Source organism: Oncorhynchus tshawytscha, linkage group LG16, assembly GCF_018296145.1.
Source record: "Oncorhynchus tshawytscha isolate Ot180627B linkage group LG16, Otsh_v2.0, whole genome shotgun sequence".
In the NCBI taxonomy this organism is placed as follows: Eukaryota; Metazoa; Chordata; class Actinopteri; order Salmoniformes; family Salmonidae; genus Oncorhynchus; species Oncorhynchus tshawytscha.
This window is the reverse complement of record NC_056444.1, coordinates 58409087-58422610: the sequence shown is the minus strand read 5'-3', so window position 1 is coordinate 58422610 and position 13524 is coordinate 58409087. Positions and strand designations below refer to the sequence as shown.

The following is a 13524-nucleotide window of genomic DNA, read 5'->3' as shown; positions in this document are numbered from 1 at the left end:
CCATTTCCTCTATTATTAAATCAGGTTTTCCTGCATCTCAGCCTGACAGCTAGGCCCCCCGAGTCTCTCATTATCTGCATCATATTGAAACTGCCATTATCACGGTGCCTTTGGAGCAGACATGCCTAAAACAACAGTCAGGGTATGTATTCAGGAGTGGACGGTCGCAACAACAGAGGTACTATAGTATCATCCCTGTGAGTTTGAGTGATGTATTCTAAGACCAACAAAAAAAATCCCATCTCCAGCCTCAATACGAAACACACTTCAATACAAACACCTAGATATGTTCAGACAGGCAAGTGTTGCTTGGGAATTGCAATAATTCCTCTGTCTCTTACCTTGGAGCACATAGGGCAGACAAGCTTGGACTTGTACTGGCCCTGGAAGAGGTCCACAATGAACGAATCGTTCCTCATCTTGTGCCTCTGCCACGCCTCCTCCGCCACCAACTATTACATCACAACCACACCATCATGTAATTTTCCAGGACAATTGAACTCAAGGGAACAGTGACACAGCAGTCATCAATGTGGATATGCGAATGGTGCTGCTCGAACCTCTATTTCACCCACCTCGTCCAGCCGTCCGTCTGAGTCCACAGTCTCTGTGTAGGGCTTGTTCTGGATGCGGTTCAGGTCCTCATGGAGACCATCCAGGAGGAAGGCCATGAACTCTTGGGCATCGTGCTGGGCATAGCCTGTGAACTGGCTGGCCTTACTGGCCACGATCGCCTGGGGGATAAAAGATAAAACATCAAGTTGAGAAGACTAAAGGGAGAGGCTCTACTAAATCCGAATACTGCCGGTGTTAATCCATGTAGAAGGCATGATGGTGTGGTGGTTAAAATAACAGGAGGGGGTGAAAGATGGGACTCTCAAAAGAGTGGATTGTCACCTTTAACTTGGAGGGCTGGAAAGCATGGTGGGTACCCTTCCACAGAGCCCGCAGCAACACAGCGAACCCGATGGCCAGCCGACCACCCGTCCCCAATGGGTTATTACAGTTGATCTCAGTTTCAAACGCCCGGTCTGCACATAGGGGGAAGAGAACACAGTTCATTGTTTAATATCAATCTACAGCAACAGATACTAGCTCCATATGCACATTACAAGAGATATATTTCATAAAAGTAAAATGTGATCAACTTAAAGAATGAAGAGTAGGGAAGACTGACCATGAAAGTAATCCCTGAGTTCACGGGTGTTGGACAGAGACTGGATGACGCTGTTCATGAAGCATGTGTTGCCCAGGTTGACCAGGCCTGTGAAGCCTGGCACACACACCTTCTCTTCCTCCTCCTCCTCAACACTGCGCTCGCTGCCAGCAGGAGGCGCGTGGGTCATGGGCTGGACCATACACGTGGGCTTGGGCTGAGGGGGAGAGGCCGAGAAACAAAGGGATGAAATACCAACCTTCAAGGCTCAAAGGATAGCGTGATAAATAAAACAAATTCCTTCCCCCTACTCATTTCCAAATCACCACCTCAATCACTTCAAACCGTTTCCCTTTTTGGCCCATTCTCTCACCATCTTGTCCTTGTCCAACTCACCGTGACTGCAGGCTCCTGTTTGATAGGGGCATGGTCTGAGACGGTACGGGCGGACACATTGTCCAGGCCTCCGTCTTCTGCCCGGGGGGGCTCCTCCTTGGCAGGGAGGGTGTGCTGGCTGCTGCCCGGCTGACTAGTCTGAGATGACGGCCCGGAGGGCACAGCAACCTTGGCGCCCCCCACTGCACCTTAAACAGAGGGGGATGGAGCTTGTGGTCAACGACAAACAACTGTCAGGACCAAGAGAAGAACAATTGCATACGGCCGATGAACTGAGTATTCATTCATCGAAGTACAAACATTATATTGTCTGCTTGCTGTGTATAGATAAGAGCAACTTGTACAAGTACCACCAACTGCATCTAGGCCTACTAGTATTGTAAACTATATCAAAAGATACCAGTGCCAGCACAACAACAGATATTAAAAGTTAAGGACATAGAGCAACACTGCAGTGCCTAGGCTAAGACACCCAGAGACCCGTTGGGTTGGGAGAGCAGCAGACGGGACTGAGGCACACATATTGAGTTACTGGATTAGTTTCAGTGCTCAGATTCCTGTCTGGAAGTGCTGTCTTGAGTGTACACACCCACACGCCTGCCTATCACCCTAATGAACACACAGTCAGGCATGGCACACATACCCATATACACACAAGGTCCACACACAAATCCTGGTATCAACTCTCCCATGTAATTCACATGCTTACAGACATATCAGGATTAGCCTTAATGCTTTACTAGAATATTGGTTCAACTGAAAACGTATCCATGTGCTTTCCAAACAGTGATATAAAGTAAGTCAGTGAATACATTTGTGTGGAAGTAATTTTGTAACAACATAAAGTACTGTAAGTCAGTGAATAAATGTGTGTGAAAGTAACTGTGTGTAATGTTCATAAGGGATGCAATATTTCAAACTGTGTGGTAGCTAGTGTAATAGATGTGTGTATAGTGGTTGCAGTGTGCAGTAGAAGCCAGGCAGCAGGAAGACCTTGTGTAGCGGGGGCCTCTAGGCCCCCCCAGCGCTGGCTGTGTCTCTTCTTCAGAGTGATGTCTATCCGGGACGGGGTGAAGGAGTACGTAGACTGCTCAGGCTGGATGAGGTTCCTGCAACATTGGATCACCGCTTGTGAAAGTCATGATCTCATTGAGAGCCAAGGGCCCAATTCACATATCAATAGAAACTCCACACACCAAATTCAACTTAAAAGTCTTACCTGAGTTTGACTTGCCACTTAAAAACTGTATTCGCTCCACAGTCCGCATGAAGGCGCAAGAAATTTGCATCACTGTTAGAAAGGGAAGATAATTCAGTAAACCAGGAATGCCACTAATATCCCATTAAGTTTGCAAAGGCCACCGAGGTGAAAAGTCAGAAGGAACCAAGTTACCTGGTCTGGAAGAGGAGGGTGAAGTCCTGTTCCCTGAAGATCACCCTGGCTGTCTCTCTGCAGATGCTCTTCATGTAAACGTTGACCACCATTAGGTCTGTGCCTTTCTCGTACGAGTCGTTCTTCACAAAATTGAGGTTCACCATTGGCTCTGGAACTGCTAAAAGATAACCGCAGGCAGGCTACGTTTCAGATCACTTCGGACCTCAAACCTCAGTGCAGAATTTATCCTCACTGCAACTGATCTGTCCATTTCACTTACAAACCACAGTTCTATAGTCATCTTCAGGCTAGAGCTATCCTGACAAATGAATGACGTGACAAAAAGCACATTTCAATCATATTTGTGAAATACCAGTTTCCTTTTGACCCCAGTCTACTGACCTTCCAGCTCCTTAATCTCCAGAGGTTCCTCTTTAGACTGGTCCTTCTTCTCCTCCTCTGTACTGCTGGTGAACTCTGCCTGCTTGCTTGGTGTTGCAGTCACAGGCTCCCCTGATCCTGACTGCTGGGTTGGTGTTAGAGTGGCCTGGTCAGCCCCATCCTTGGACTTTCTCACTACAGTAGAGGATTCGGGCCTCTCAGCCTCAGCCTCCCCTTGCCTCTCTGTTCTATTTGTGGAGTCTTCAGCCTTGTGGCTGCTCACAGCACTGGACACAGTGGCTGACGGTATGCGTTCCTCTCCTGCCCGAGCCTTGAAATCAGACTCTGGGGACTTCTCCAGCTGAAACAAGAATGGGCTTTACAAATCAGATCGAGAGCAGCAGATACTCAAACACATTTGAACCCACACAGTACTCGGTGCCTGGTGAGATGCTACAGTTTAGAGAAACAGGGACTAACCTGAACTTTAATCTCCTGCTGTGTGTGGCTGACGGCTATCTCGGGTGTTGTACACCCATGACCGTTGCCTAGCCTCTCAGCACGATTGTCACCAGCTGTATACGTCTGGGGGTCCCAGCCAGTGGGAGTAGGGGTGTGCGGTTTCCCATTGGCTGTGGACTTGGGGTGTGTATCCCTGGGTGTCTGTGAAGTAGGGTCCTTGGAGGGACAGACGGTGCGCTTGGCACTAGGCTCCTGAAGCAGGTCCCCTTTACTGAGAGGCTTGGTCTCCTCATCTTCTGCAGCCACCCCAGATTCTGGTCTGTCTGCTGCTGGTTTGTTCTTCATGGTGCGTTTGACACCTCGCTCAACTTTGCCACGTCTCTGTTCGCTCTGTGCCGGCGGAGCAGACGGCTGGGTGGACAGTTTGGGCTTGTCTGCCGTCTCAGGGACAGATTTCTCTGGCTTTACCACAGGCGGTGGTTTCTGCTCTTTGCCGTTCTTGGCTTGCACGTTCACAGGCTCCTTCTCCTTTTTAGTTTGCTACAGGGAGAAGAGACAAAATAGTTTTTTTGTACGCATTTATTTTGAAATTGTGTTGAAACCGTCGCAAGGGATAGGCAATAGGCACATTTAAGGTTGGCAGCAGATGCTTTTCAATGAAAGAACCATAATGCTAAACGACAGGAAGGAGACAAGGAGGAGGCAGGGAGGGCAGCAGGCAGACTCACCTTAAGGGAGGGCCAGGAGTGAAAGGGGATCTTCTTGTGCATGACCAAAAGCAGGAAGCCGTACTTCTCTTTGTACTGCACTTTGCTGCAGGAGCCCTCAATCTCCCCATGCAGGTGACAGTCCCACTGGCGCCCATCTGAAGAGAGAGCAGTGGGCCATCAGACTTGTGCTAATGCTGCACGTTCACAGTGAAAGACTAATGCCACACAAGCACACGCAGCTCAAAGACACACAAACACACACACGTAAAAACACTAAAAGAATAATTCAAACACCATCTTAGCACACGCAGATAGGTACACTGCCTTGCACAAGTATTCATCCCATTCGTGTTTTTCCTATTTTGTTGCATTACAACCTGTAATTTAAACAGATTTATATGTAGATTTCATGTAATGGACATACACAAAATAGTCCTAATTGGTGAAGTGATTTTTTTTTTTTTAAATAACATTTTAAAAAATTCAAAAAAATTTAAAACAGAAAAGTGGCACGTGCATATGTATTCACCCCTTTGCTATGAAGCCCCTAAATAAGATCTGGTGCAACCAATTACCTTCAGAAGTGACATAATTAGTTAAATAAAGTCCACCTGTGTGCAATCTAAGTGTCACATGATTTGTCACATGATCTCAGTAATATATATATATATATATATATATATATATATATAGACCTGTTCTGAAAGGCCCCAGAGTCTGCAACACCACTAAGAAAGGGCACCACCAAGCAATTGGACCATGAAGACCAAGGAGCTCTCCAAACTGGTCAGGGACAAAGTTGTGGAGAAGTACAGATCAGGGTTGGGTAATAAAAAAATATCCAAAACTTTGAACATCTCACATCAGCCATTATTTAAAAAATGGAAAGAATATGGCACCACAACAAACCTGCCAAGAGAGGGCCATGCACCAAAACTCACTGACCAGGCAAGGAGGGCATTAATCAGAGAGGCAACAAAGAGCCCAAAGATAACCCTGAAGGAGCTGCAAAGCTCCACAGCGGAGAGAAGGAGTATCTGTCCATAGGACCACTTTAAGACGCACACTCCACAGAGCTGGGCTTTACAGAAGAGTGGCCAGACAAAAGCCATTGCTTAAAAAGAAAAATAAGCAAACACGTTTGGTGTTTGCCAAAAGCCATGTGGGAGACTCCCCAGACATATGGAAGAAGGTACTCTGGTCACAAACCCAACACCTCTCATCACCCCGAGAACCATATCATGGTGGTGGCAGCGTCATGCTGTGGGGATGTTTTCATCGTCAGGGACTGGGAAACTGGTCAGAATAGAAGGAATGATGGATGGCGCTAAATACAGGGAAATTCTTGAGGTAAACCTGTTTCAGTCTTCCACAGATTTGAGACTGGGATGGAGGTTCACCTTCCAGCAGGACAATGACCCAAAGCATACTGCTAAAGCAACACTTGATTGGTTTAAGGGGAAACATTTAAAATGTCTTTGAAGCCCAGACCTCAATCCAATTGAGAATCTGTGCTATGACTTAAAGATGGCTGTACACAAGCGGAACCCATCCAACTTGAAGGAGCTGGAGCAGTTTTGAAGGGGCAAAAATCCCAGTGGCTAGATGTGCCAAGCTTATAGAGACATACCCCAAGAGACTTGCAGCTGCAATTGCTGCAAAAGGTGGCTCTACAAAGTATGGACTTTGGGGGAGTGAACAGTTATGCATGCTCAAGTTGTTTTTTGTCTTATTTTGCATCTTCAAAGTGGTAGGCATGTTGTGTGAATCAAATGATAAACCTTCCAGGTTGGAAGGGAACAAAATAGGAAAAATGCCAAGGGGGGTGAACACTTTTGCAAGCCACTGTCTTACATGTACAATTGTCACATACACTTAAGCAGAAGACATGTAGGCGGGCTAGTTAGTTTCAGATGTGTGTTTGTATAGCTTGTTATCTCACCTGGGAAGCAGGCCTGACAGTCTGTGTCAGTGAAGGTAGTGGTGACGTCCTCCACACTCTGAACCCCCTCTCCACAGCGCAGCCTCACTGTCACCTCATTCGCATTCTGCTTCCAGTCCACAAACACATCTACACAGCACCGAGCAGACAGAAAAATCTGTCAGAGGAATAATTGCACACTCAGCATATCAGAAAGCACCTTCAAAATAGATTCTGTAAGAAGAACAGCATGTGCTGTGACTGTGCTCGGCAAGTAAACAAATCAGCCTACAATGGTCTACAACAGATGAACAGACTTTGTTGGAGGACTACATCGATACCTTTACAATTACCACTAGATCAAGATCAAAGTAATTTATTCATCAGAGAAAAGACTCCTAAATATACTGCATCTACACAAGAGACAGATCTACAGAAATGCACACAACACTGAATCAACTTCTTGGGACAATATAGGCCTTAGACAAAGAGGAACCTACTACTAAATAGTAAACTAAGCCTTAAAGATGCTGCCACCCCCCCAAATGACAGCTGGTCAAAACACTCAATAAGATTTTAATAATCTTTCTGGCAACGACAAACCGGAATCAGAAATCACAACAAACATTGGAAATGCCTTGGCTTGTCTACACTGTACCTTTCGTCATAGTGAAGCTAGAGTGCCATGTATGAGTTCAATTCAGTCCAAGGTGCTCACGTTCACCACTACTACAGACTATGCCTTGTTTATTCTGCCTCTCTATGGCTCTCACACACACCTCTCTCTCCCTCACGCTCTCTCACACACACAGCTGCTGTAAATAAAAAGGTCACAGGCAACACCAAACCCTCTACAGCTGGGCTCCTAGTCGGGTTGTATTCCATGTGACACCCTCTCCCTAAACTCTGCTACGGTCCACTATGAGATCACTGTAGCATTGACATTTTTTGTTCTAATTTGAACTGCCAACCCACTTTACCAATTGGCTAGTCTGTGGTGTCATTTGTATTTTCTGTACATTTTTGAATGACCTGTCACTGATTATCAGGGCCTGTCTACCAGCCACAGTGGTAGCTAGGTTTTTTACCAAGCAAAAAATTATTTTTCAAACTAACTATAAAAAAAAAATATATTTTTTTTTAAGGAGGAGCAGGCTTAGTAACGTTTCTAAAACAAGTAATGTATTACTAATAAGAAGTTATATGGTATATCGCTCAATTTAATATTTTGTGAACCGAGTCTTTTAGCCAAAATATCAGACAAAAATGTTCAGCCGCCCCTTTAAGGTTACCATGATACCGGGGCCACTCCGGCAGTGTAGGATTATATTTAGAGAGTTTTAGACCCCTCCAGCGACTTTTAATGGTATATGATTCTTGCAACAAATTCAGCTACTTTTCAGCAGACCCGGAGCCCTGCGTGGCAGTTATGAAGCACTAGCCCCTGCCATATGAACACACTGATACACTGCGATCCATTCATTGGTGGCTAAAGAAATTAACATATAACCCAGAGATACGCTTACTGCTGCATTGGCCTATAGGCTATAACTTCTATAATCAACTAAGTAAAATACATAAGCCGAAAGCCGACTAATAAAAACCGTTAAAAAAATAACCTGAAAAAAAATATATATATATATTTTCCGCCTGTCTGCCCCCCTTTCCATCGGTTTTGCCTTAGCTATTGGTAGTGAAGTTCAACATGGTAATAAATCACCACAGGGTCCGAAGCGGTGCTAACAAACTTTCCACCCTTGTATCAACTAACCTATTCCGGGTCCTCAAAGTTTCCTGCGCCAGTGAGCTCAGGACAGAAAGCTGATTTATGACATTTCCACTGGATATTGTGATCATCAGATCATGATATTCTGCTATTTACATTTAACATTTTAGTCATTTAGCAGATACTCTTATCCAGAGCAACTTACAGTAATGAGGTCATACATTTTCATACTGCTACCCTGTGGGAATTGAACCCACAACCTTGGCGTTGCAAGTGCCATGCTCTACCAACTGAGCAACACACGGCACACCGAAGCTTGGTGATTATCAAGGCCAGAAGTGTTGGCAAGATTTTTCTAATTCTGAGAAATGATTCCATGTGTCATTTCAGTTTTTTATGTCTCCACTAATTATTATACAATGTAGAAAATAGTACAAATAAAGAAAAACCCTTGAATGAGTATGTGTGTCCAAACTTTTGACTGGTACTGTACCACCAGAGAAAGCATCCGAGCGAGCGGAACAGCGCCCTTCTATACATAGCCCATGTACCTGATGCTGTCATGCCAGAAAGACATTGACATGCCATACGCTTTTGGTCCGGACAGCATCAAATACATGGTCTACACATACTGAGACAGAGAGGCGCTGTTTAGCTCGCTAGGATGATTTAATTGAGTGATTGGCCTTTGTTGACGAGTGTCTCGGTCAAATAAATAATCAATATTATGTTTGGACTGGCAAGGTGGTACGGTAGGGCGGGCCAGGCCCCTTAAGGCGCACCCATAACGCTGGCCCTGCTTTTCAAGCTTTCTTTGGAGAGTTTTAGCACAGAGGCTTTCTATGGTTTTGATTGCATTTAGTGACTTTTCCCACTCAAATCTGCTGCAACCGAGAGTGTGAGAAGCTGTCTGTGCAACAGAAGTCACAGCAACGGTGCACACAAAGGCAGAGAAGTACAAGGCGAGGGGGTGCGTGGTGGGAGAGTGGGCGGAAAACGCTATGCCGGGGACCACAGTAAGGAAAATTTGTTGGAGCAACAAAACCTCATCTAGCGACAAATAAAGGAGCCAATAGTGGATCTCATTGAAAAATTGTTGGTAACACTGCACTTGAGTCATCACATGTGCCTGTGAAAATCTGACTAGTAGATGTCAACGACATCTTCACCAGCAGTGGAAGCAAACTCAAATGCAACCTAACTTGTGATCAAAAAGTAGATATACAAGAACATAAAGGATAAAGTCTCACTTGAGTAGTTTTCCAACTTATATGCCTGTGCACATTGGTTCTAAAAACAAATGGTTTACACTTCACACAGTGAGCACATCCCCCCAAACAGTCAGTGTTGCTGTGCGAGGTGGGATACAACAGTAGTATTCATATTTCTTAGTGTATTTACCAGATATGAAACAAAATGTCAGAAATACTTTGAAAACAGCTACTGCTGCTATAAAATCACAACTCTCACGTGACCATACTTGACTTTTAAAATGTTATTGAAATGTAATGAAATGCTTGCACTCCAGACCCGTGAACGTGGCTGGTGAATAAGACATTCTTACCCGCCAATGCCAAAATCGACCCGTGAGTGGCAGGTGTTGATTTTAGGCCCAGCTTACTATGTACATAGTGCCAGATAGATAGGAAGTAATACGTGTGTTACTCCAAGAACATGACAGAAATAGGGAATGTGCTTGGTGAGAATCAGTGAATGGCATAGACCGGCTATTCTCAAACTGGGGTACGCGCAATGCCGTACCTTGTCAAATAATTATCACGCAATCACATTAACTGTTACTCTCTCACTCTTGCACAGACGTTTAGAAACGAAACATGACAATTTGAAAAATAAGCCACAGGAGTTTTTTGAGCGAGAATTTAGACGACTTTCATAGTGGTAAAACAAATCTAATTTTATTGGTCACATACACGTTTAGCAGATGTTAATGCGAGTGTAGCTAAATGCTTGTGCTTCTAGTTCCGACTGCGCAGTAAAATCTAACAAGTAATCTAAGAATTTCACAACAACTACCTTATACACACACAAGTGTAAAGGAATGAATAAGAATATGTACATATAAATATATGGATGAGCGATGGCCATGCGGCATAGGCAAGATGCAGTAGATGGTATAGAGTACAGTATATACATATGATGAGTAATGTAGGGTATGTAAACATTATATAAAGTGGCATTGTTAAAAGTGACTAGTTATACATTTATTACATCCAATTTTTAATAATTAAAGTGTCTAGAGATTTGAGTCAGTATGTCAGCAGCAGCCAATCAATGTTAGTGATGGCTGTTTAACAGTCTGATGGCCATGAGATAGAACCTGTTCTTCAGTCTCTCGGGCCCTGCTTTAATGCACCTGTACTGACCTCGCCTTCTGAATGATAGCAGGGTGAACAGGCAGTGGCTCGGGTGGTTGTTGTCCTTGATGATCTTTATGGCCTTCCTGTGACATCGGGTGGTGTAGGTGTCCTGGAGGGTAGGTAGTTTGCCCCGGGTAATATGTTGTGCAGACCTCACTACCCTCTGGAGAGCCTTACGGTTGTGGGCGGAGCAGTTGCCGTACCAGGCGGTGATACAGCCCGAAAGGATGCTCTCGATTGTGCATCTGTAGAAGTTTGTGAGTGCTTTTGGTGACAAGCCGAATTTCTTCAGCCTCCTGAGGTTGAAGAGGTGCTGTTGCGCCTTCACCACACCGTCTGTGTGGGTGGACCATTTCAGTTTGTCTGTGATGTGTACGCCGAGGAACTTTCCACCTTCTCCACTACTGTCCCGTCGATGTGGATAGGGTGGTGCTCCCTCAGCTGTTTCCTTAAGTCCACGATCATCTCCTTTGTTTTGTTGACGTTGAGTGTGAGGTTATTTTCATGACACCACACTCCGAGAGCCCTCACCTCCTCCCTGTAGGCCGTCTCATCGTTGTTGATACCAAGCCTACAAGCACGCAGTCATGGGTGAACAGGGAGTACAGGAGAGGGCTGAGAACGCACTCTTGTGTGGCCCCAGAGTTGAGGTTGAGCGGGATGGAGATGTTGTTTCCTAGACTCACCACCTGGGGGCGGCCCGTCAGAAAGTCCAGGACCCAGTTGCACAGGGCGGGGTCGAGACTAGAGGTCGACCGATTAATTGGAACGGCCGATTTCAAGTTTTCATAATCGGAAATCTGTGTTTTTGGACACCGATTTGGCAGATTGTTTATTTTATATCCTTTATTTAACTATGCAAGTGAGTTAATAAAGAACTTATTTTCAATGGCGGCCTAGGAACGGTGGGTTAACTGCCTTGTTCAGGGGCAGAATGACAGATTTTTACCTTGTCAGCTCTGGGATTCAATCTTGCAACCTTACAGTTAACTAGTCCAACGCTCTAACCACCTGATTACATTGCACTCCACGAGGAGACTGCCTGTTACGCGAATGCAGTAAGAAGCCAAGTTAAGTTGCTAGCTAGCATTAAACTTATCTTATAAAAAACAATCATAATCACTAGTTAACTACACATGGTTGATGATATTACTAGTTTATGTAGTGTATCGTTGCTCCAGTGTACCTAACCATAAACATCAATGCCTTTCTTAAAATCAATACACAAGTATATATTTTTAAATCTGCATATTTAGTTAATATTGACTGCTAACCTGGCTCGTTGCGAACTCTGTGAAGACTATTTCTTCCTAACAAAGACGGCCAACTTCGCCAAACGGGGGATGATTTAACAAAAGCACATTTGTGAAAAAAACACAATCGTTGCACGACTGTACCTAACCATAAACATCAATGCCTTTCTTAAAATCAATACACAGAAGTATATTTTTAAACCTGCATATTTTGCTAAAAGAAATCCAGGTTAGCAGGCAATATTAACAAGGTGAAATTGTGTCACTTCTCTTGCATTCATTGCACGCAGAGTCAGTGTATATGCAACAGTTTGGGCTGCCTAATTTGCCAGCATTTTACGTAATTATGACATAACATTGAAGGTTGTGCAATGTAACAGGAATATTTAGACTTATGGATGCCACCCGTTAGATAAAATACGGAACGGTTCCATATTTCACTGAAAGAATAAACGTTTTGTTTTCGAGATGATAGTTTCCGGGTTCAACCATATTAATGACCTAAGGCTCATATTTGTGTGTGTTATTATGTTATGATTATGTATATGAATTGATAGAGCAGTCTGACTGAGCGATGGCAGGCACCAGCAGGCTCATAAGCATTCATTCAAACAGCACTTTTGTGCGTTTTGCCGGCAGCTCATCGCTGTGCTTCAAGCATTGTGCTGTTTATGACTTCAAGCCTATCAACTCCCGAGATTAGGCTGGTGTAACCGATGTGAAATGGCTAGCTAGTTAGCGGGTTGCGCACTAATAGCGTTTCAAACGTCACTCGTTCTGAGACATGGGAGTGGTTGTTCCCCTTGCTCTGCAAGGGACGTAGCTTTTATTGAGCGATGGGTAACGCTGCTTCGAGGGTGGCTGTTGTCGATGTGTGCCTGGTTCAAGCCCAGGTAGGGGCGAGGAGAGGGATGGAAGCTATACTGTTACACTGGCAATACTAAAGTGCCTATAAGAACATCCAATAGTCAAAAGGTATATGAAATACAAATCGTATAGAGAGAAATTGTCCTATAATTCCTATAATAACTACAACCTAAAACTTCTTACCTGGGAATATTGAAGACTCCTGTTAAAAAGGAACCACCAGCTTTCATATGTTCTCATGTTCTGAGCGTTAGCTTTTTTACATGGCACATATTGCACTTTTACTTTCTTCTCAAACACTTTGTTTTTGCATTATTTAAACCAAATTGAACTTATTAAATTTAATTTATTTGAGGCTAAATTGATTTATTTGATGTATTATATTAACTTAAAATAAGTGTTCATTCAGTATTGTTGTAATTATTATTACAAATAAATAAAATAAATTCGGCCGATTAATCGGCATTGGCTTTTTTTGGTCCTCCAATAATGGGTATCGGCGTTGAAAAATCATAATCGGTCAACCCAGGGTCTCGAGCTTAATGACGAGTTTGGAGCGTACTATGGTGTTAAATGCTGAGCTGTTGTCGATGAACAGCATTCTCACATGGGTATTCCCCTTGTCCAGATGGGTTAGGGCAGTGTGCAGTGTGATTGCATCGTCTGTGGACCTATTGGGGCGGTAAGAAAATTGGAGTGGGTCTAAGGTAATAGGAAGGGTGGAAAGCACTTCTCAAAGCACTTCATGATGACGGAAGTGAGTGCTACGGGGCGATAGTCGTTTAGCTCAGTTACCTTAGCTTTCTTGGGAACATGAACAATGGTGGCCCTCTTGAAGCATGTGGGAACAGCAGACTGGGATAAGGATTGATTGAATATGTCCGTAAACACACCTGCCA

The 13524-nt window shown here is 44.3% G+C and overlaps 1 protein-coding gene across 10 annotated transcripts in view; it reads right to left on the bottom strand.

The window, feature by feature from the left end:
• The window catches only part of usp19 (ubiquitin specific peptidase 19), a 41473-nt gene that overhangs the window by 20492 nt on the left and 7457 nt on the right, over window positions 1-13524 (bottom strand). For 4 of the 10 annotated variants that reach the window (XM_024375567.2, XM_024375568.2, XM_024375570.2 and 1 more), the window contains exons 3-14: window positions 6423-6551; window positions 4499-4635; window positions 3789-4310; window positions 3330-3669; window positions 2946-3105; window positions 2772-2843; window positions 2546-2661; window positions 1553-1740; window positions 1178-1373; window positions 898-1031; window positions 561-734; window positions 342-452 (exon numbers count right to left, since the gene is read on the bottom strand). In XM_024375567.2, coding sequence (XP_024231335.1) covers window positions 342-452; window positions 561-734; window positions 898-1031; window positions 1178-1373; window positions 1553-1740; window positions 2546-2661; window positions 2772-2843; window positions 2946-3105; window positions 3330-3669; window positions 3789-4310; window positions 4499-4635; window positions 6423-6551 — 2279 coding nt within the window. Of the gene's footprint in view, window positions 1-341; window positions 453-560; window positions 735-897; window positions 1032-1177; window positions 1374-1552; window positions 1741-2545; window positions 2662-2771; window positions 2844-2945; window positions 3106-3329; window positions 3670-3788; window positions 4311-4498; window positions 4636-6422; window positions 6552-7059; window positions 7212-13524 lie in introns of those variants that run through there. The other 6 variants (XM_024375573.2, XM_024375576.2, XM_024375577.2 and 3 more) reach the window with 5 other exon arrangements.